We start from the raw sequence: 20,675 nt of genomic DNA on the forward strand, positions 1-20,675 counted from the left end.
AAGATAAATGTTAACTAGTGTAGGCCTTTTAAAATTAGTTATTAACTAATATTTAAGAAGAAAATTTCAAAATATGTAGTTACTGTCAGTTGTTAATTTTAATTTATTATTTTGATGTGAAGTATAGTTTCTCTGTAGCTGACCATCTTTTCAGTTTTACATTTGTTTCAAAAGTAGGAGTGAAAAAAGATTCTGCTAAAAACAAAATTATTAATTTGGTAATAAAAATGCACGATAACCTTAAAGCACATAATAGTATATAAAATAAAAAATTTTGTTTATAATAAATATGTGCGCTCATATGTGTGTCTATATATAATAGAAAGAGAGTCTGTGTGAGTGCATGTGCACACATATCTAAATATTGGTAAGTAAAAGGCTCTACGTTGTAGAAACTTTACAACTTAATAAAAGGCACCGTTGTGTTTAATCAAAGAGTAGGTTTTAAGGGTTTTTTGCCCAGTTCTATAAAATGTTGTTATAGGTAATGTATGTTAAATAGGAGGCAAATTATGATGAACACTAAACTGGATTACATTGCAGGACTGCATAGCAAAGGTTTTAGTTCTGTAATCTGATTCATGTAGATACAAGTGTCCACTCATGTGGATTAGTTGCATTTTCATCTTCTAAGATTGTAAGTAAAGATGATTTTGCATTTCAAGCTAAAACAAATCAACAACAGCAAAAATAAAAACCGAAAACAAAAATGCAGCAGAGAGAAAGGTGAAGGGTTTTTTTTTTCAAATTAAAAATGTTTCTAATTTTTGCACACAAAGTTAGATGGGATAAATTGTTTAGCTTTATATATTTATTTAGCCATTACTCCTGTTTTTCAAGATGTATTGCAGGAAGTGACAGCATATTTAGAACAAGGTCTAAGTTTATGAAAAAGATATAGCTCTCTACATTTCAAAAAGAGAATTGTAATTTCACAATTATGGTGAAATGGAGTTGATGTTTATCTCTAAATGTTCAGTTTTTAATACAAATACATAAACTCTGAAGTAGTTTGCATATGTACTCCTAATATTTTCTTGTGATGAATTTCTGAGATGACAATAGAGAGCTGTATGTAATACTACACAATTCCTTTTGAAATCTCTATACTATATTGTATTTGAAGTCTGAAAAAAAACTAAAGAGATTATATAGTAACTATATTATGTACTTTTTTTTCTATTAGATACTGTTTATTGATCCTGTCCAGACACATGCGGTTGATTTTGTGAAACTAGCAGAATTATTCTTTCATCACAATATACCACTTAGGTAATGTAAAATGTCAGTGTTAATTGATAACTGCTTTTTGATTAATATTATATTTCCCTTTTCATCTCCCGTTTCAACGGAACCCCTCCAGTGCTCACAATTACCAGACACCTCACTAGCAGGTTGGAGGGCTCATCTACAGGATCAGGTAGTCCAAGTCAGGTGGACACCGGACAAGCAACACAGACACATCAACTTGCTAGAGCTCAGAGTATTTCAGTATGCATGCATGTGCACTTCTCTCACATAATACACAGCAATACTGTCCACATACTGAAGAACAACATGATAACAATGCACTACATCAACAAGCAGGGTGGCATCTGCTCTCACCAACTCTGTCGGGAAGCAGTACAGTTGTGGGAATGGTGCATTCTCTGTTACATTAAACTCATAGCCACATTTATTCCAGGCAAAGACAATATGTTAGCGGACGATCTCAGCAGGAACTTCTCCCTCAACCATGAGTGGGAGATGAACAGATCAGCCATCAATCATCTGATTTGCAGATGGTTGTTCCCTACGATGAACCTTTTTGCCACACACAGAATCTCACTGTGCCCTCATTACTGCTCCAGTATGGGACTGGGCCCAGCTCTGGCCAAATATGTTCAGCGTCACATGGGCTGCACCCCTAACATATGCATTCCACCGATCCCATTGTCAGCCGACGGTCAGGGCAGTGTGTGTGTGTGTGTGTGTGTGTGTGTGTGTGTGTGTGTGTGTGTGTGTGTGTTACCGAGAAAAGGTTTAACGTCTGTATCTTTACTGCTAGAACCGGGATCCCGTCGCGGAGGGCAGCCAACAGGCTGACAGACACCCCAGAGTTTATAGGGAGAGCTTATTACATCTCAGATTTCAACTGCTAGGATACAGGATCCCTGTGCAGCGGGCAGTTTAGGGAAGACTGAGAGATGCCCCAACAGATCTGTCCCCTGGGAGGGACCCGATCCAAAACGCCCAAGCTCTTCCTATATCTGTCCCTTATGACCGGCTGAAGTTCTTTTAAATTGTGCTTGGTTCTGTTACAGCAACTGAAGGAGTCGGGTTAAAGCTTAAACAGTTACAGGTTTATTAAAGAAGCTTATAAATCATATGGTTACAATGGCTATTGCTCTATTTCTTAACTGCTAGCAAATATAGATCTTAAAAATGGTTACAAAGAAAATAAAGATAGAAAACAGATATAATGGTACCAAGTGACAGCTTAATCTTTAAAGAGCTCTAAGTTTATGTGTACACTTAAGACAAAGGACCACATCCAGGTACAATTTTTACCCCCTTCTGTGCCTCTCGACTCCAGCGGGTCAAGCCAGGGCCAGTCCCTCAATTCCTAGGAAAGATGAATACGAGGTGGGCATCGCTTTGGAACTTCGGGAGGTCAAACACCTAACCTGACCAGCAGATAAATGGTAGATTGACACTCAGAGTAAATGTGCTGCTGGACCCATCTTTATACCCATAGGGACCCGTATCCTCTTTCTTATCTAAGATACCAGATTGTACTAGTCTGTCTTTGTGACGCCAGTTCTTAGAAGCAAGTTTCAAGTTAATTTACACTTGCAAGAGAGAGAACTAAATTGTAAGTACTGGACACTTTTTTTTTTTACTGGGCAAGAGATTCCTCCTCCGCAGACGGCTGTGTGTTCGTATCAATATGGGTTTCAGTCAAGGGCACTCCTCAGCAGCCTCTTGGTCAGCAATTGGCGTATCTCTGTTTACGGCCATTCAGGGTCACACAGCAGCCCGGGCCTTCTGTTCAAGGCTTTTACTGCTCTGTGTGCCCTGCATGCACCAGGCAAGCAAAGATGGATGTTACAGGGGGGTTCCTGTCTGGCTACACCCACTCATCTAGAGAGTGATATTAAAGATAAAGCAGGACAGAGCCAAAGTGATTCTGCTGGCACCAAGGTGGCTAAGACAGACTTGGTATCCAGCTCTAGTACACATGGCCAGACATCTACCACCTCACCTCACTGCTCACGCAACAGAACAGGAGGATCCATCACCCTGCCATCCAGTGCCTTCACCTGCGTGCGTGGCTCCTTGCTGGCTAACCACAACAGAAATCTAGTGTCCTCCAGAAGTTCAAACCCTTCTCACGAACCTCCCTTCTGCTTTGGAAAACAGCATGTCCGGGTCAGAGAAGGAACTTGGGGGGGGGGGGGGGGGGGGGCGCTGGACGCGCATGCGCAATAGCCTCCTCAGAACACACACCGGCTCCCTGCACGCGTGGCCAGCCAGGGGCACTGCTGTCACAAATCTCGGGCTCAGTGGCACTGAAGCACCTCAGATGGAGCACCCAGGGGGACAACTATCTCGAATAACTCCAGTTACTACACAGGTAAGTAACTGTCCCTTCCTCAAGGTGGTTGTCCCCGTGGGTGTTCCGCCACCCACCCTCCTCCCCTCTGCTTTGGATTTCTGCTTGGGTCCGGATCTGAGAAGAACTGACGAGTTGGCTGGCCACGCATGCACATTGCACACACCATGCGTCTTGCATCTGAGCCTTGCACACGCCGCCAGCTGAGGGGGCACTGCTACTAAGAATCTCTGGTGGGAGCAGCAGAGCTGGCACACCCAGGATGGAGCACCAATGGGGACAGCCATCTTGAAGAACTCCAATTACTGCATAGGGTGAGCAACCTTCCCTTATAGGGCGTATCTAGACTACACAGAATGGTCAAAAGAGGACATGCAAATTCTGCAGATCTTTCGAAAGTGTGATTAGAAGAAGAAATGCAAATTTCTGTGGAATTTGCATATCTTCTTTTAACCATTCCCTGTAGTCTAGATGAGCCCATATTCTCTCCGAAATACAGGACACTCCCTAAGACTGGGATATATGCTTACAAGACTGCAATCACATAACCAGCCTCCTTTCTCCAGGAAAAAATATCGCAGATATTAATTTGTAGAATATTGGTAGAAAATCCTTGCATTGTTTGTGTTTGAACAATCATGAGAAATTGCAGTATTTTCATTCTGTTTTCAATAAAGTTTAAAAGCCAGATAATTAATACTTACCAAGAATTTTTTTCCCTCTACAGAGTTGGATTTGTTTTCATCCTAAATACTAATGAAGAAGTTGATGGGAATAAGGATGCTGGAGTAGCTCTTTTTAGAGCTTTTAACTATATTAGAGAAGAATCTGATACCACTCAAGCTTTTATCTCCATGATAAATGTTAGTGCCTGTAAATAGATAAAAATAATGCATAATATTTTTTTAAAACTTTTTGCTTTCCTGTAAACGCAGAATTTCCCCTCCTTGTGACTGCACAGTATATTTTCTTATCCTTCAGTTAGAAACAAAATTGATGTTAGATTGCTGCAGGATGTCTTACTGAAAAGTATTTTCATGCTCCTCACATTCATTTTGGTAATATTGTCTGTCTACACATTTTCTTCAAGGATGAAAAGAAGGTATTTTAGTAGTCAGTATTTTCATTTGGAGTCATAGTTCTGGGCTTTTTATATGGCTTTTTCATGACTGCCTTATCATTTGTGTTGTGGCACACATTGGAATAATGATATTTGAAGTTATTTAGGCCATTCCTTATGCTTTATAGAAGCGGTGCACAACCCAAGGGGGTCGCTGCTGTCTTTTGTGGGGTGGGGCACGCGCAGCACTTTGACTCAGACCGACCAGTATTTTCTTTTCCAAGCATGGCACCCTACGTACATATGGCATGTACCACTACTTTATAGGACTTCTGTGGTCATTTTATACTATAGAAAATGGGGCAGACTGGATAAGACATTTTTTTTATATAAGCATTTGCCTAGTCTACTTGACTCTTCATGTCTCTAGAAAAGCATAGAAATCATTCTGGCTCAGAGATTGCAAGAGAAGTCTGTCATCCTCTGCAAGAGTGGGTGGCTTCAAAGGGGAAATTTAGGGAGTATTTAGGGACATACACAGGAAACATTGGATGACTTGAAGCATAGGAGATCTGCAAGGACTGTTCACAAAATATTGAACTAGAGAATAGGGTAGAAACAGATTTTTAAAAAATTTGTAATTGTATATAATGCATTTTTTAATTTTCTTTGTCCAGTACCATTCTCTAGGAGCAGATGTATAAAAACTTACAGTGATGAATGCATTACAGATTTCTTAGGTAGGTAGGTAGAAATGGACCAGAGAGGAGAAACTGGAAGAGCACTTTAAGGGCCAGACTCAAATGTGAACAGACATCTCTTCATTTAATATTATTAGAGAGATACTATTGGGAATTTTGTCAAAATGGGAGACTTTATTCTCTAATGGGAGAATTTAGACTTGGAATTTATTTGAATCAATTATATAGGAATTATTTGCAATTTACATTCTAAGCAAGGAGAAAAATTGAACAGAGAAAGGCTCTAGACCTAAAGTGGATAAATAACCACTTCAAAAGTATTTTAGGTATAAGTAGAGGGACCTGAGGGAATAGAAGAAGGAATTTATCAGCAAAGGAAGCTACATAATGGAGTTTAGAAAATGAAGGAATGAATTGAGACTTGCTCAATTAAATTAAATAATAAGGGATTTTTTTAAATAAAAAGAATAAGGAAGGATAAGATTTGGCTGCTGTATACCATGGAGAATATAGATGATCTAGATATATCTCAAATACCAAATAAATACTTTGCCTTGATTTTCAGTAAAGATTATAATATTGAATGTAGGATGGCTGATGGAAATGGGTGTATAGAAATGACCAAATCTGGGCACTGGATAATTTTCATGCCAAAATACTGAAAGAACAGTAATACTGTGATTACTAGTCCAGTAACTGCGATTTTTAATACATCTATCTGTTCCGAGATAACATTGTATGATTAGAGAACAGCTAACATTACACAGGATGAACATCTTTAGTCTGGTATCCTCAGGGCCTGACTGGTGCTAAATCAGAGAATTTGCTGAACCACAGGAGGTCAATATTGTGTAGCAGCATTACCTACACTTCCACTGCTTACTGGTCTCTCAGAAGATATTTAGGGGTAAATTAGAGCTAAATAACAACACAAAACACTGAGAGTCAGGTCTGGTGGCTGTAAACAAACTTTCTGAGACTGCAGGAAGCTTAGCCATACCCATGATAAGTGGACATCCAGCTAACTAAAATCATTCCAGACCATGGATGTTGCCAAAACAGAGCACGCTGGACTAGAGAGGATAAACCTGTACCTATGTTTAAGAAAGGTTAAAAAAGTGATGTAGTCAATTACAGATTTATACATCTAATCTTGGTAATTGATGAGACTTTGGAATAAATTGCGAAGGAAAAAATTTTGAATTCATGGAAGTAAATAGAAATGTGGATGTAATTCATCATGGATTTGCCAAAGGAAGATCAGATTGTGCCAGATCTACTTGATTTTTTTGATAAAATAACTGGTTTTTAGAAGAGAGAAATGCAATAGTTCAAATATGCTTGAACTTCAGTAGAGCATTTTACACACTGTGGAAAATAATTAAGTTAGGGTATGTCTACACTACCCCGCTAGTTCGAACTAGCGGGGTAATGTATGCATACCGCACTTGCTAATGAAGCCCGGGATTTGAATTTCCCGGGCTTCATTAGCATAAGCGGGGAGCCGCCATTTTTAAATCCCCGCTGCTTCGAACCCCGTGCAGCGCGGCTACACGGGGCTCGAATTAGGTAGTTCGGACTAGGGTGCCTATTCCGAACTACCGGTACACCTCATTTCACGAGGAGTAACGGTAGTTCGGAATAGGAACCTAGTCCGAACTACCTAGTTCGAGCCCCGTGTAGCCGCGCTGCACGGGGTTCGAAGCAGCAGGGATTTAAAAATGGCGGCTCCCCGCTTATGCTAATAAAGCCCGGGAAATTCAAATCCCGGGCTTCATTAGCAAGTGCGGTATGCCTATATTACCCCGCTAGTTCGAACTAGCGGGGTAGTGTAGACATACCCTTAGAGAAGATAGGGACTTAGAACCAGAATGGTAAGGGAGTAAGAATTTGGGTGAAAGGGAGAAGGCAGCTGGTGATGCTGAAAAATAAACTCTTCAGTTGGAGGGTGGTTACTAGTGGATTTCCTCAAAGATCAGTCTTGGAACCAATCTTGTTCAATATTTTCATTAATGACCTTAGAACAAAAAGTGGAAGTGTGCTAGTGAAATTTTCGGATTTTACAAAGGTTAGATGGGGGCTTACTTGGAAATGGTTGAAGAGATGAGAGACCTGGGTATGTGGGTTGGTCACAGAGTTATGATAAGTTACCAGTATGATGTGGCTGTGAAAAAGGCAAATATAATCAGGTGAGGCATTTCTAGTAAAGAAAGAGAAATATTAATGCCCTTGTACAAGGAACTTTTAAGACCTCACTTGGAATATTGTATTCAGTTCTATTCACCCATGCTCAAGAAAGAAGAATTCAAACTAGAACAGGTATAGCGAAGAATTAGTAGGATGATCAGGGACAAGAAGCAGCTATCTTATGAGAAGAATCTGGAAGAACATGGTTTGTTCAGTCTAGTAAAAAGAGGGCAGAGAGGGGTTATAATTATTCTGTATAAATGTATGGGGAGTGAACATGAGGGAGGGTGAAGAGCTATTTAAGCTAAAAGACAATGTTAGCACAAGAAGACATGGGTATAAAGTAACTACGAACACATAAAGGCTGGAAATTAGAAGGTGTTTAACGGTTGGAGGAGTGAGGTTCTGGAATAGCTATCAATAGAGATTGTGGGGGCAAACAACTTAACTAGTTTTGGGAGAGAGCTGGACAAATGTATAAGTGGGACTGTATAACAAGGTTGCTTGTGATGGCGGAGGACTGAACTCCGTAACCTGGGGAACATTCATTCGGTTTTATGTCTTTTTTTCCGTAAAGTTCATGCTAAGAGCTAAACAGGAAGTAGAAGGGAATTCTTCTCAGCCATTAAAAGTATTGCTAGCTGACCCAGAATATTGGATGTACTTTCCTCTGCAATATCAACTATTAACTACTGTCAAAGATAGGATAGTAAACTATTAAATCAAATATATCCTATATTCTACTTAAAACAATGTATATTGTTATGATAAATATTAATATTATTTTATCTGTTTTATAATTTTTACAGATGTACCATAAAATGAAAGATGGAGAAGTTTTCACTGTTAACCATGTGAGGAATGTTCTTAGAAATGAGTTCCCTCATGCTGATATTCAGAGTATACTGGGTGTTGATTCTGATTATGATGACAAAAGAAAGGTATGTTAACAGAAGAGTTTCAACAAATAGTTCTCTGCACAGAGCTTAGTTTTTTATTTATTAGTTTCTAAGAAATTAATACTTAAATAAAATGGGTTAGATTTTTTTCAGACTATTGCAGTGTTGGAAAGGCCAATTTGGATTATTTCCCTCAATAATAATATTTCATGTTGATTCCTATCTACTATGTACAGCTGCGACTGTGGAAGATACTTAGTGGTAAATTTATTAGGTAAGTATCATTTGCTATAGATGCTACGTTACCCAAGGAGCCTGGCTAAGGAAGCAATTCTATCTTCTTAGCAAATCATATCTTCCTGGGAGAGAATCTGCCTTGTGGATATAACCTTTCTGACTCAGATTCCCAAGATTCCTTTGGTCAGACACTGGAGTGTTAACAAAATCACAAACAGGAATTATTAATGCATATGTGCATGTAATATTGACCAATCAGAGATTGCTGGGGAACTTTTTCAAGCCCTCAGCTGATCTGAGATGAAATGAAATTTATGTTATTTAGAAAGTGACTGTGTACTGTGAGAACTTTGCTTCTTCTTCAAGTGGTCCCCTTGGGTGCCCCACTCTAGGTGTTGGGCTCATCCGGGCATCACTGGTTGGAAGTTTCCAATAGCCATTGTCAGCCAGACCACGCATGCGCGGTCAGCTTCTTGCGCCTTCAGTCATTGCATGCAGTCCAGCTCCTGCCAGTTCCTCTCAACCATCCTCAGTTGCTGATGGAGCTTCCCTCGTCTCCTCAGTCAGACGGAGTTTTCTGTGTAAAAGTTCATAATTAATTATAGTTACATAGTTCTTATGTTTATAACAGTTGTTAGTATGTAGTTATATATCAGAGTTAGTTCTTCATTACCGTTACCTCATATTTGATTGTGGGCTCTTGGCAGTCTTTCGGCCAGACCCCACCATGCCTGGTTCACCAGGTTCTAAAAAGTGCTCTCTCTGCCAGGAGGCTATTCTGGCTTGGATGGCCATGCAGCCTGTATCCGTTGCCTGAGGGAAGCGCATATTCCCCAAAAGGGTAGCCATGTTTAAAACTTACAGCCAGGGCATGCAGGGACAGGGAAATGTGGCTGAAGCTGATTTTATTTGATAAGGCCTGTGCAAGCGGCACACCACCGCTGACTTGAGACGCAGCTGTGGCGCACAAGCGGAGAGCTTCGTCCCCCGGGGCGACAGCAGCAAAGAAACTGAGAACATCCCCCACACGCTCTTTGCCTGCTGCTCGCACCGTAAGGGTCAGCAGAGGAGATAAGCCGGGCACATTGGGATCTACTCCCGTGGCCTCAAAAACATCCTTGGTGGCCATATCTAAAAAATCGGCAGTCCCAGCACCCATCGCCAGCAGCCTGTTGGCACCGAAGACAGTTCCGGGACCGAGAACCGCTCATAAACAAGCTTCGCAACCGCCAACAACATGATCTCCGGCACCAAAACTAAATGTGACAGCGCCAGAACAAGCAGCTGCACCGTCCGTGCCGTATGCTCCAGCACCGCAGAGCGCGAAGCCGAGTCAGACATCGGCACCAATAGCAGCTGATAATGGGGAAGAGCAGACAGAGTGGACAGCGGCACTGTCCCGGCACCAAGGAAAGCCTCTTGCAAAACGAGCATGCATCTGCCATCACTTTCACCATCCCCAACTTTCTCCCCGGCACCGTCCCTCTTACCTCATATGCGCCATTCCCTTATACACGGGAATCAGTGGTCTCGCACCACCAGAGCGTCTGTGTCACCTCGGCTCAGCCCCAGATCACTGCACCAAGAGCTGCCGCGAGACCATACAACACACTCTCACAGGCACACCTCACTTTCACCTCTACCATCTGGCAGGTGTTTGCCTCATTTACTGTGCTCAGCAATGCTATTACAGAAGGCATGGCAGCATAGCATCCTTGAGACTATCTTCCCCAACTTATTCTGACCAGTACTATGATCGATATCACAGATCACACTGTTGTTATAGGTCTTGCTTCTATGCCCGATCGTCATGCTACTGCTACTCTCCGGACTATCATCACATTCCAGCTGTGACACACGCACAAAACAGAAGGAGTACCCTACTGCCCCGCCTTCGAACAGTCCTCTGACACAACCACATCAGTCTGAACCGGAGGAAAGTCAGATATCCAAAGGAGGATCAATCTCCGGAGACTTCGCCAATCAACCAGTCTTCATTCTCTCCAGATGAGGCAGTCTTCCCAGGCGACCTGAGGCAATTTCAGGAACTTTTTAAGTGGGTTGCTCAATCTCAGGACGTGCAGCTAGCGGAAGTGCAGACCAAACAATATCGTCTGCTGAAAAATCTCCATCTGCAACAATGATCAAAAATTGCCCTTCCGATAGACGAAGCAATCATGGAGGCTGCAGAAGAAATTTGGCAGACCCCAGCATTTACGACACCAACTAGCAAATGGGCCTGCAAGAAATACTTCATGCCATCGAAGAGCCTGGAGTTTTTATTTAATCACCTGCAACCTAATTCTCTGGTTGTGGATGCGGCCTGACAAAGCTCAAAGATGCCGCAGTTGAGAAGCACCGGGGCAGACAAGGATTCAAAGAAGCTCGACATCTTCAGCAGGAAGGTTTACTCGTCTGCCTCCCTACTCCTGCGCATCACAAACTATGCCGCTCTACTCTCGAATCATAATTTCGACAATTATTCAAAGTTAACTGAGCTGGCTCAATATCTCCCTGACTCCAAAAAGCCGATCCTGAAGGTAGTGGTAGAAGAAGGCTATGCTTCTTCTAGGGCAGGGCTTCAAATCACGATGGATGTCGCGGATACAGCCACACGAATCCAGGGCCACAGCCATTTCTATGAGAGGAGCGTCTTGGCTAGCCACAGTTGGAGTCCCCAAAGAGCTGCAGAGCAAGATGGAGGACCTTCCGTTTGACAAACGGAAACTGTTCGCAGATCAAACGGTTGAGGTCCTCCACTCTGGAAAAGATTCCTGTATGACCTTGCACACACTGGGAATATACACCCCTCCCTTTAGACATAAGTAATATTATCCTTACCAGAGAACATATGACTACCAGTATCAAAGACAACATCAGCGGCCATAAGAGCAGACACACACGAAACAGCTACCTCAGCGTAGACTTCCCCAACCAGTACGCGTGGCCAATCCACCATCATCGAAGCATAGGTTTGATGGCTCGGTCGAGGGCGTGCAAGCATCTCACGTTGTTACGAGCCAGCATCACATTCCTCCCTTTTCCCACCATCGTTTATAGCCGTTTTACCACCAGTGGGCCACTATATAACATCTGACTGATGGGTTCTGGAACTTGTGGTATCTGGATTCACGATTCCATTCATCTCCATCCATCCCACCAACCCCTTCCTTCTTCAGGGACCCATCTCACGAGGATCTCTTAAGACAAGAGGCCCACCGCCTTCTCTTCATCAGGGTGATAGAGTGTGTCCCAGATCAATTCAGAGGAAGGGAGTTTTACTCCCGCTATTTTCTAACTCAAAAGAAGACCAGAAGATGGAGGCCCATTTTCGATCTGCGGAGATTGAATTGTTACCTCCAGAAACAGCGGTTCAAGATGGTGACTCTCACCACCTTAATCCCATCACTTCACAACAGAGACTGGTTTGCAGCCCTCAAGCTGCAAGATGCTTATTTCCACATCGCCATCCACTCAGCACACAGGCGATTCCTCCGTTTTGTAGTAGGAGACGACCACTTCCAATATTGCATACTACCGTTTGGTCTAGCGTCCACTCCCAGGATTTTTTCAAAAACGCTTTGCATTGTGGTGGCACATCTGCGCCGCATGAATGTTATCATCTTCCCTTATTTAGACAATTACCTTGTAAAGGGCAGAACACAACACGAGACGTCCCATATGGTTATACTAGCCAAACAGACTTTTGACTCCCTGGGACTCATTGTTAACGAACAGAAGTCCACACTAGATCTGACTCAAAATATAAAGTTCATAGACGCCACGCTTGATTCTGTCGCTGCGAGAGCATATTTACCAATAGAGAGATTCCATGCAATACAAGACCTCATGAAGGTTCTCATATGTGCCCCTACAATGTCGGTGCACACTTGCCTACAGCTGATGGGTCATATGGCCACTACTACATCTGTGGTGCTTCATGCGTGACTGCATTTTCGATGCTTCCAGCGTTGGCTAGCCTTGGTATCATACCTTCAAAACACAGCATTCAAAAACCAGTAGCACCTCCAATTTACATCTGCAGATCCCTTGTATGGTGGACAAAATCATGCAACCTCATGGCAGGGGTCTCGTTCCATCGTCCGCAACCTTCCAATTAACGTCTCCATCACCGTCTGGGGCGCACATGTGAGCGGAATGAAGGTGCAGAGCAGCTGGTCAGATTCCGAGTGTGCTCTGCACATAAATCTTCTGGAACTGAAGGCTATCTCTCACGCATGCAAATACTTCTGCGCTCAAATAACCGGCACTACTGTCAGAGTGTTGATCGTTAATATTGCCATGATGTATTACATCAATCAGCAAGGAGGAGCAAGATCACATTTCCTATGTGCGGAAGCGGTCCATCTGTGGAACTGGTACATTTGAAACAGCATCTCTATCACAGCATCCTACTTACCTGGCACCAACAATGCTATTGCAGACTCTCTCAACAGATAGTTTCCACTGGACCACGAGTGGGAAATACAAGCAGACATCCTTCGACGAATCTTCCGCATGTGGGGAATGCCTCTAATAGATCTATTTGCCACCCCACACAACAGGAAGTGCCAACTTTTTTGTTCCAAGGCAAGTATTGGCAAGGGATCACTGGGGGATGCACTCCTAATCAGCTGGAGGATGTCATTGCTCTACACATTTCCCCCAACGGTACTTATACCTAGAATATTGGAAAAAATATTTAAATCCCCGCTGCATTTGCAATGTCGACCTGCCTAATCTGCATCCCTCTACCGACAGGAGGGATGCAGTCTAGACATACCTCTAGAGTGGAGCACCCACAAGGACCACTCGAAAAAGAAGTTACTCACCTTCATGCAGTAACGATGGTTCTTCAAGATGTGTCCCCGTGTGTGCTCCATGTCCCGCCCTCCTCCCCGCTTTGGAGATTTCTTTGCTTCTAATTGCAGATAACTAAGCAGTGAGAGGAACTGGCAGGGGCCAGACCGCGTGCAATGATCAAAGGGCACAAACAGCGCGAGATGCTGACCTCGCATGCGTGGTCTGGCTGACAATGGCTATTGAAAACCTCCAACCAGTGACGCCGGGACGAGCTGACACCTAGAGTGGAGCACCCACGGGGACACATCTCGAAGAACTATTGTTATTGCACGAAGGTGAGTAATTTCGTCTTCCAATCATGGTGTAAATTCTAAGGAGAACAGATATATTTAGCTGATATACGTGTAGAGTTGATTGGTAAATGGAAACGAGGCCATCTATAGGGAATTGACTGTACAATCTCCAGACTAAGATGTAATTCTTAAATTCAAGGATTATCAAGAAGATTTTGTTGATACATGCCCTCTTGATGATATGAATGTTCAGTGAGGGTGCATCTACACTGCACTGTTATTTCGAGATAACTAGCATTATTTTGAAATAACAATTTGATCGTCTACACAGCCATTTTGAAATAATTTTGAATAATGGATGGCTTATTCCAAAATCAGTAAACCTCATTCTACGAGGAATAATGCCTATTTCAAAATAAGGCATGTATAGACACTCACTGCTGCTATTTCAAAATAGCCCCTCACCAGAGCCATTCTAAGTTATTCCTCCCCAGTGCCCCCTGGGGCTCTAAATCAAGATAGCACATCTACGTTAGGGAAGCCTGCCTCAGACTAATTTTGAGGCTTCCCTGTAATGTAGGCGTTCTATTTCAAAATAAGCTATTTCGGAATAACTATTCCGGAATAGCTTTTTTCAAATAAGTGTGCAGTGTAGACATAGCCTGAGACACTAAAGGCAAATCTTCCAGAGAAAAAATGAACATTTATGAAGTCTATTTTCTCAGTTTTAGTTTGATGTAGCCAGTATTTATCATTTGAAGTATAGAGTTGAAACCTTTCTCTTGTTAATTTAAGTACCAGGTCATATATAATGGAGGTGAGCATTCTTACTGAGGTCTGAGAGAGTAGAATGTGTCCTATTAAATTTTAGCCTAGTTTATTTTTTCATGCATTGATTTCTCTATACAGGCTGTCCCCGGGTTATGTACAAGATAGGGACTGTATGTTTGTTCTTAAGTTGAATCTGTATGTAAGTCGGAGCTGGCGGCTGACTACAGGAAGCCCGAGGCAGTGTTGCTCTGCCCCGGGCTTCCTGGAATCAGCTGCTGATCAGTTTCAACAGCGGCTGAATCTGGACGCCTGGGACAGAGCAGCTGGGGCGCTGCCGGGTAGGTCCCCAGGGAGCAGACCAGGGAGACGCGAAGCAAAGACGTGGAGGACCCGGGCCGCGGGACTGCAGCGCGTCTGGGCAGTCCCCTAGCTCGGGTCCTTCGCAAGCGAGAAAAGCTGCTCGGGGCCCCCAGCAGACCAGGGGGACGCGGAGCAAAGCCGCGGAGGACCCGAGCGGCGGGACCGCCCAGACGTGCCGCGGTCCCGCCCCCCAAGTCCGCTGCGGCTTTGCTCCGCGTCTCCCTGGTCTGCTGGGGAGGGGCTCCCCCCTGCAGACCAGGGAGACGTGGAGCAGCTTTTCTCCCCCCGGAGGATGCGGGCGGTGGGACCACGGTGTGTCTGGGCGGTCCTGCCACCCGCGTCCTCCGGGGCAAGAAAAGCCCCGTTCGTAACTACGGATCCGACATAAGTCGGATCCGCGTAACCTGGAGACTGCCAGTACTAAAGTCTCACTGAATTGTTCTTCTTGAATGTAAGATTTTTGGTGAATTGGAGTAGAGATTTTTTATAGAGGGCCACATTGTTGGCAAGAAGTGGAACTGTGCTGTTTTTTCTGTTATTTTGAATGCTTGTAATTTTCAGATGGAAACATTTTTCCAAGCAGGGACTTGCTCAGTCAGTTAGTACAAATATGTCTCTCTTGAAATTGATACTTTCTGTTATCAGAAGTTGTTTTTTCTATTATCAGTAGATGTTTCTTTAAAAAGTATTCTGTTAGATCATAATATTAAAGGTCAACCACTATATGTAGAGGAAAGTCACCATACTTCTCTGTCAGTGAGGTGAGAGAGGCATAGTAAAAGGAAACAGGAAATATAGTAGTGAATTTTATGCATAATATTGGAAGGGAATATTTTCTTTTATTATTAAAATGTGGGTAATTTTCTGAAGTTCATTCAGACACTGTTTTCAACTATATATCTTAAATAATGTCTTAGCTATAATATCATCTGTGCTGCATTTGATTAATATTCTTTAAATAGTTCATGATAGTGACATAAAAACAAAGGTCTAAATATTTTTATATGAGTTTACAGTTTTTTGTCCTTCCTTTTTTGATAAATGTGTGCTTTATGTACAATTTAACTGTTTATTTTTCCAAGCCACGTTCTGAAAAATCCTAACAGAATTGTGAATTTAGTTTACACTTTATGATTCATAAATGTAGGCCACAGCAGAGAGGGCTTAGATATTAGTGTTCCTTGTGTCTTGATATTAATTTTCTTTCTTATTACAGTCAACCACATTCTGTTTAACTCTGTGATATTCCTTATTTGAATAGGCAGGAGCAACCTTTTATAAAAAGACTGGCCTGGGCTCATTGCCTCAAGCTCTGTTTAATGGTGTGCCCTTTATCGGTAAAGAGATGACTGCTGCAGAGTTAGAGACAGTTATTCTCCAGAGGATCACTGATGCCACAGGGTTCTTCCAGAGAGCAGTTTTCATGGTATGCTTAGCATTTATGAAAGAATGTAAGGTGAAATATTTGACAATAGATTGTTATAGTCATGCTTACAACCTGTATTTTATAATGAGATTGTTTGAAATTATTGTTACGAAAGCTGAAATGACCATTACTTTAATTTGCATTCATGAATTTGAAACTTAATGCATATTGATTATTGAAGCTCTAAGGTTACACAGTACATGTTAATCTTTGAGATGTTTTCAGACAAGAAGTGAAGAAAAATTGTAGCTATTCATAAGGAAATTTGGACCTGAGCTGTTAAAATCTCTTTCATAGATTATTTATACATTTATTTTCTGTTTAAGCAATCCTTGTCTTAGCATTGGATATCTAAAAGCTCTAAATTAAAGAGGAATAGAAATTCATTCTAGTCTGACTTCTGTGCTGTCACACAAATATAGATTGTAAACCATGTATGTATAAAAGTAAAAAATGGATGAGAATTTAAAAATTGGATGGTAACACATTGTGATTATTTCATTGATTATTCACCCTGGTGATATTCTAAACAGAGTTTTCAGCCATGCTTATAGCAGTTTCCATCACTTCATGCTGAATCCACAGGTATTCTAGGCTTCCAAGTAGGGTTACTGTGTATGTTGATATATTGTTGTTTGGCAATTGTTAGTGTGTGTCTAGGCTATTAACTGTTAGATTTGTGTTGATTTCTTCAAGTGGCAAATTATGGGTATGTGATGCCATGAGGGGCTGGATGTGTTGTGTGCACTGTTTGTGTTATTGTATTTGAGTTGTGTAATATTGGGAGCAGGGCTTTGGAGCAGAGCCCGGAGCTGGAGCGCAGAGCAGTGGAGCTGAAGGTTTTTGCCCGGAGCTGGAGCGGAGCCGAAGCTCAGAAAATCTTGACTGCTCTACTGCTCCAGTTTTTGTTTTTTGTTTTTTTCATTTTCAATCCAAAATGAATGATATTTTATCAAGAAAGTCCTAAAGGTGCCAAAACGTTTCAGATTTTATAACAACTGATATTAACATCTACTTTACCACTTTACGTGATATGTCACATTTATTCTCACTTCAGCCGAAATCAAGATTTAATGTACAGATACAAAATTACAAAGTTTTTGGAGATATGTTTTATTAAAGAATCAGGTAATTATCAGAAATCCGGCAACACTGCAGACTGCTCCCACCCTTGTGCCAAGGTTAGGCAAGTACGTACTCGCGTAGATTAGATAGATTAGTATGTGATTATTTTTAACCTTGTAACATGTAGCCTTGTTACTTCCCAACAACTAATGTTGTAGAACAGGGATAGCATATGCTAACACTATGGCACATACCAAATTTCATTGATATGTCTATATTAAAGCGTTTTTGAGATATTAATTAAAAACTTGGAAAATATTTTGAATATTTTTACCACAAAATGTCATAAGAAAAACTAACTTGCAATTTATAAATAAAAATGTATATTAATTATGTATATTAAAATACTTCTTACTTCACTAAAACTGCAAGAAACATGATAAAATATTAAAATATGCTTTAATAATAATTTTGTGTAAAAAGAAAATGCGATCATTTTTGTACAGAAAATCCAAAATACCTTAACCACTTCAGGTACTTTTAATTTATCACAAGTAGGTACATTATAAACAAATTTAATGCTTTTGTTCATTGCTTTTCGAAGATCATAACAAGAAACTTTTGAATGTGGTAGCAGCACAAGAAGATTTGGCCATGGCTTGAACAAAAAAATCAAATCTGTCCCCCATGATTGATAGCCGATTTACGGAAAAGGATCTCAATAACGTCTTTACTTTTAATTTGAAAAGCCCAAATTTGGGCTTCTGAGAAAAGCAAAGAAGAAATTGGCAATGTTCAAGGTGGAAAAGGAAATGAATGGTGAGCTCAAACCATGTAGCTTCTAAACAAGTGAAGCAAGTGCCATGAAAAGTTTCAACCTTTGGTGGCAAGTAAAACATAACCATCCTGAAAACTTTGTGGCTCTGGCTACAAAAAAGGACCAGGAAGATGAGGCAAAACAGAAAGGTGACGCGGCTAAAAGACGTTCATCTGGCTCTTTGAAAACTCCTGGAGAAAAGATTTTTTGCGGCACTTCATCTGAAAAGAAACCCAAAATTGAGCAAACAAAACTTGACTCCTAGTTGAAGTCCTCAAAGGTTACAGTCGCCATGGATGCTAATACTTTCCGTGAAGGGCTGATGGAAATGGTTTGCTTGAGTTCAACACCGCTCACTACCTTCAGGCTAAAGAACAAAGGATTCCAAAAAAATTGCAGGTGAAATGGGTCGGCAGCTTCGTGTTTCCACGGGGCACGATGCAGTTCGTCATGTAGTTGTCAGCACAGCTGAGTTTGGTCACAAAGAGGTCAAGAAAGCTTTGGAGCAAAAATTGTGCTACCTGAAAATGGATGCGGCAACCCGTGAAAACAGAAATTTCCTGGCAATCAATGCTCAGTACTATGAAGAAGGAAAAGAGAAAGCTGTGGTAAAAACCTTGGACATAATCAACACTGAAGGGCGTCACAATTCTTCCTATGTGAAAAGTCAAGTAAAAGCTATTTTAGAAAAATTTGGGATCAGTGAAATGCAAGTACTGAGCATCTGCATTGACAATGCAGCAAACATGACGTGTGCCGTCAAAAATGTCAACGAGGACAATGAATCCATTTCTACCTCTGAGAACAGGGATGTGGACAGAACTGAAGCTATTTTTCCTGATGAACGAACTAAAGGAATGGATGAAATCGAACTCAACGTGGATGCTGCTGCGCAATGGGTTAATGAACCTAGCCTCATACTTCCAACCTAGGTTCATGTGGACGACTCAAAAGTCCAACTGATGAGGTGTGCTATTCACACTCTTTGGTTGGCAATCTGGGATGGACTGAACAAATTTGGCAAAAATTTGGCAAAAATTCAACAAGTCGTCGTCAAACCACGAACCCCAGGTATTCAAAGTGTTCTGCTTGATCTATATGGGCTAACTCAATCATTGGATACTGTGGCTCGCTGGGGTTCAACATTTGCGATTATTGATCGGCTTCTTGTTTTTCAATCTTACTGTGAACAGGTGGCTGCTGCTGGAACAAGAGAACTCAAGTTAACAAAAGCTGAATGGGACGAAGTGAAGAACCTGCAAGACCTCTTGGCAAAGCCAAACCAAACAACCGTGTATCTTCAAGCTGTCGATGTAACCCTGGGAGTTTTAATGGCGAAAACTGTCAAAATTCTTGCAAGAAAATGGTGGACAAATCGCAGAAGGAATTCTGTCCTCCATGCATAAACGCAAAGAGAAGCTTTTTGATAATATTTATTTCTTTGCTGGAGTTTATGTTGACCCACGGTATTGGATTCTTCTTATCTCAAGGAAAATACCAAAGGCAAAGGGAAGGGCTCCTTATATTGCTCAATGACTCGAAAAACAAAATCTATTGCTACATTTGAACTCAGCAAAAGAGATTGAAGAAAACGAAACACAAGAAAAGGAGTCACCAACAAATGAATTTATGGTTTTGGAAAGTTTACATCCTTCAGAAATAGCAGGCTGTTCTCAACTTCTGTCTCCACTCTGAACTTGTTTAAGCGTCCATCCCTGAGATGTCTTCAACCATCACAGGGAAATGGAGATAATTCAAGCACCAATTCTTCAGAAGATGATGACTTCAGAAAGGAATTGGATAAACAAGAAAGATGCCGTTGAGTTTCTGCGATTCATAATTGTAATGAATTATTCGAGAGAAACTTTTGGGAAGATTGTGAGGCGATGGAGTCTATTGGTAGGATAAAAGTTAAGTCTGTTTTTGAGGCCATTCACAACTACCCACACCGCATTTAGGCTGCCTGTAGAATTGCTTCGAGCATGCCAACAACTCAAACTAGTGTAGCGCAACAGTTTTTGGCTTTAAAGTTAATTTTAAATGATCTGCGGCAGGCTATGAAAGACGACTTAATTGCTGCAATAATTTTTTACAGATTGAATTATGAATTATTCTAGTTTGTATCATTGTTGATGACATTTACATTGTTTTAAAACTCTGAATAAAAATAATGTTTTTTCAAAATTAAAGTATGTACTTTTTTATTTAGTTAAAAATTAATTTGAGTCAGAGCGCGGAGCGGAGTCAAAGCGGAGCTGGAGCAGTCACTATTGGTGCCGGAGTGGAGCTGGAGCGGAACAATTTAAAAATTTGATTGCTCCAAATCCCTGGTTGGGAGAGTTATGTAGACATCAGAAAAGGGATGTGTGCTGCTATGAGGAGCTGTGTGCTGCTATGAGGAGCTGTGTGTGCATATTCTCATTTATGGGTACTATGCTGCTTGGTGTTGCCTATTGGTAAA

At 41.5% G+C, this 20,675-nt stretch overlaps 1 protein-coding gene across 6 annotated transcripts in view; it reads left to right on the forward strand.

Moving 5' to 3' along the window:
• The window catches only part of UGGT2 (UDP-glucose glycoprotein glucosyltransferase 2), a 188,636-nt gene that overhangs the window by 73,742 nt on the left and 94,219 nt on the right, over window positions 1-20,675 (forward strand). For all 6 annotated transcript variants that reach the window (XM_075918810.1, XM_075918804.1, XM_075918807.1 and 3 more), the window contains 4 exons: window positions 1,187-1,272; window positions 4,323-4,458; window positions 8,353-8,484; window positions 16,168-16,332. In XM_075918810.1, coding sequence (XP_075774925.1) covers window positions 1,187-1,272; window positions 4,323-4,458; window positions 8,353-8,484; window positions 16,168-16,332 — 519 coding nt within the window. The remainder of the gene's footprint in view (window positions 1-1,186; window positions 1,273-4,322; window positions 4,459-8,352; window positions 8,485-16,167; window positions 16,333-20,675) is intronic.

The sequence above is a fragment of the Pelodiscus sinensis genome, chromosome 1 (assembly GCF_049634645.1).
Source record: "Pelodiscus sinensis isolate JC-2024 chromosome 1, ASM4963464v1, whole genome shotgun sequence".
In the NCBI taxonomy this organism is placed as follows: Eukaryota; Metazoa; Chordata; order Testudines; family Trionychidae; genus Pelodiscus; species Pelodiscus sinensis.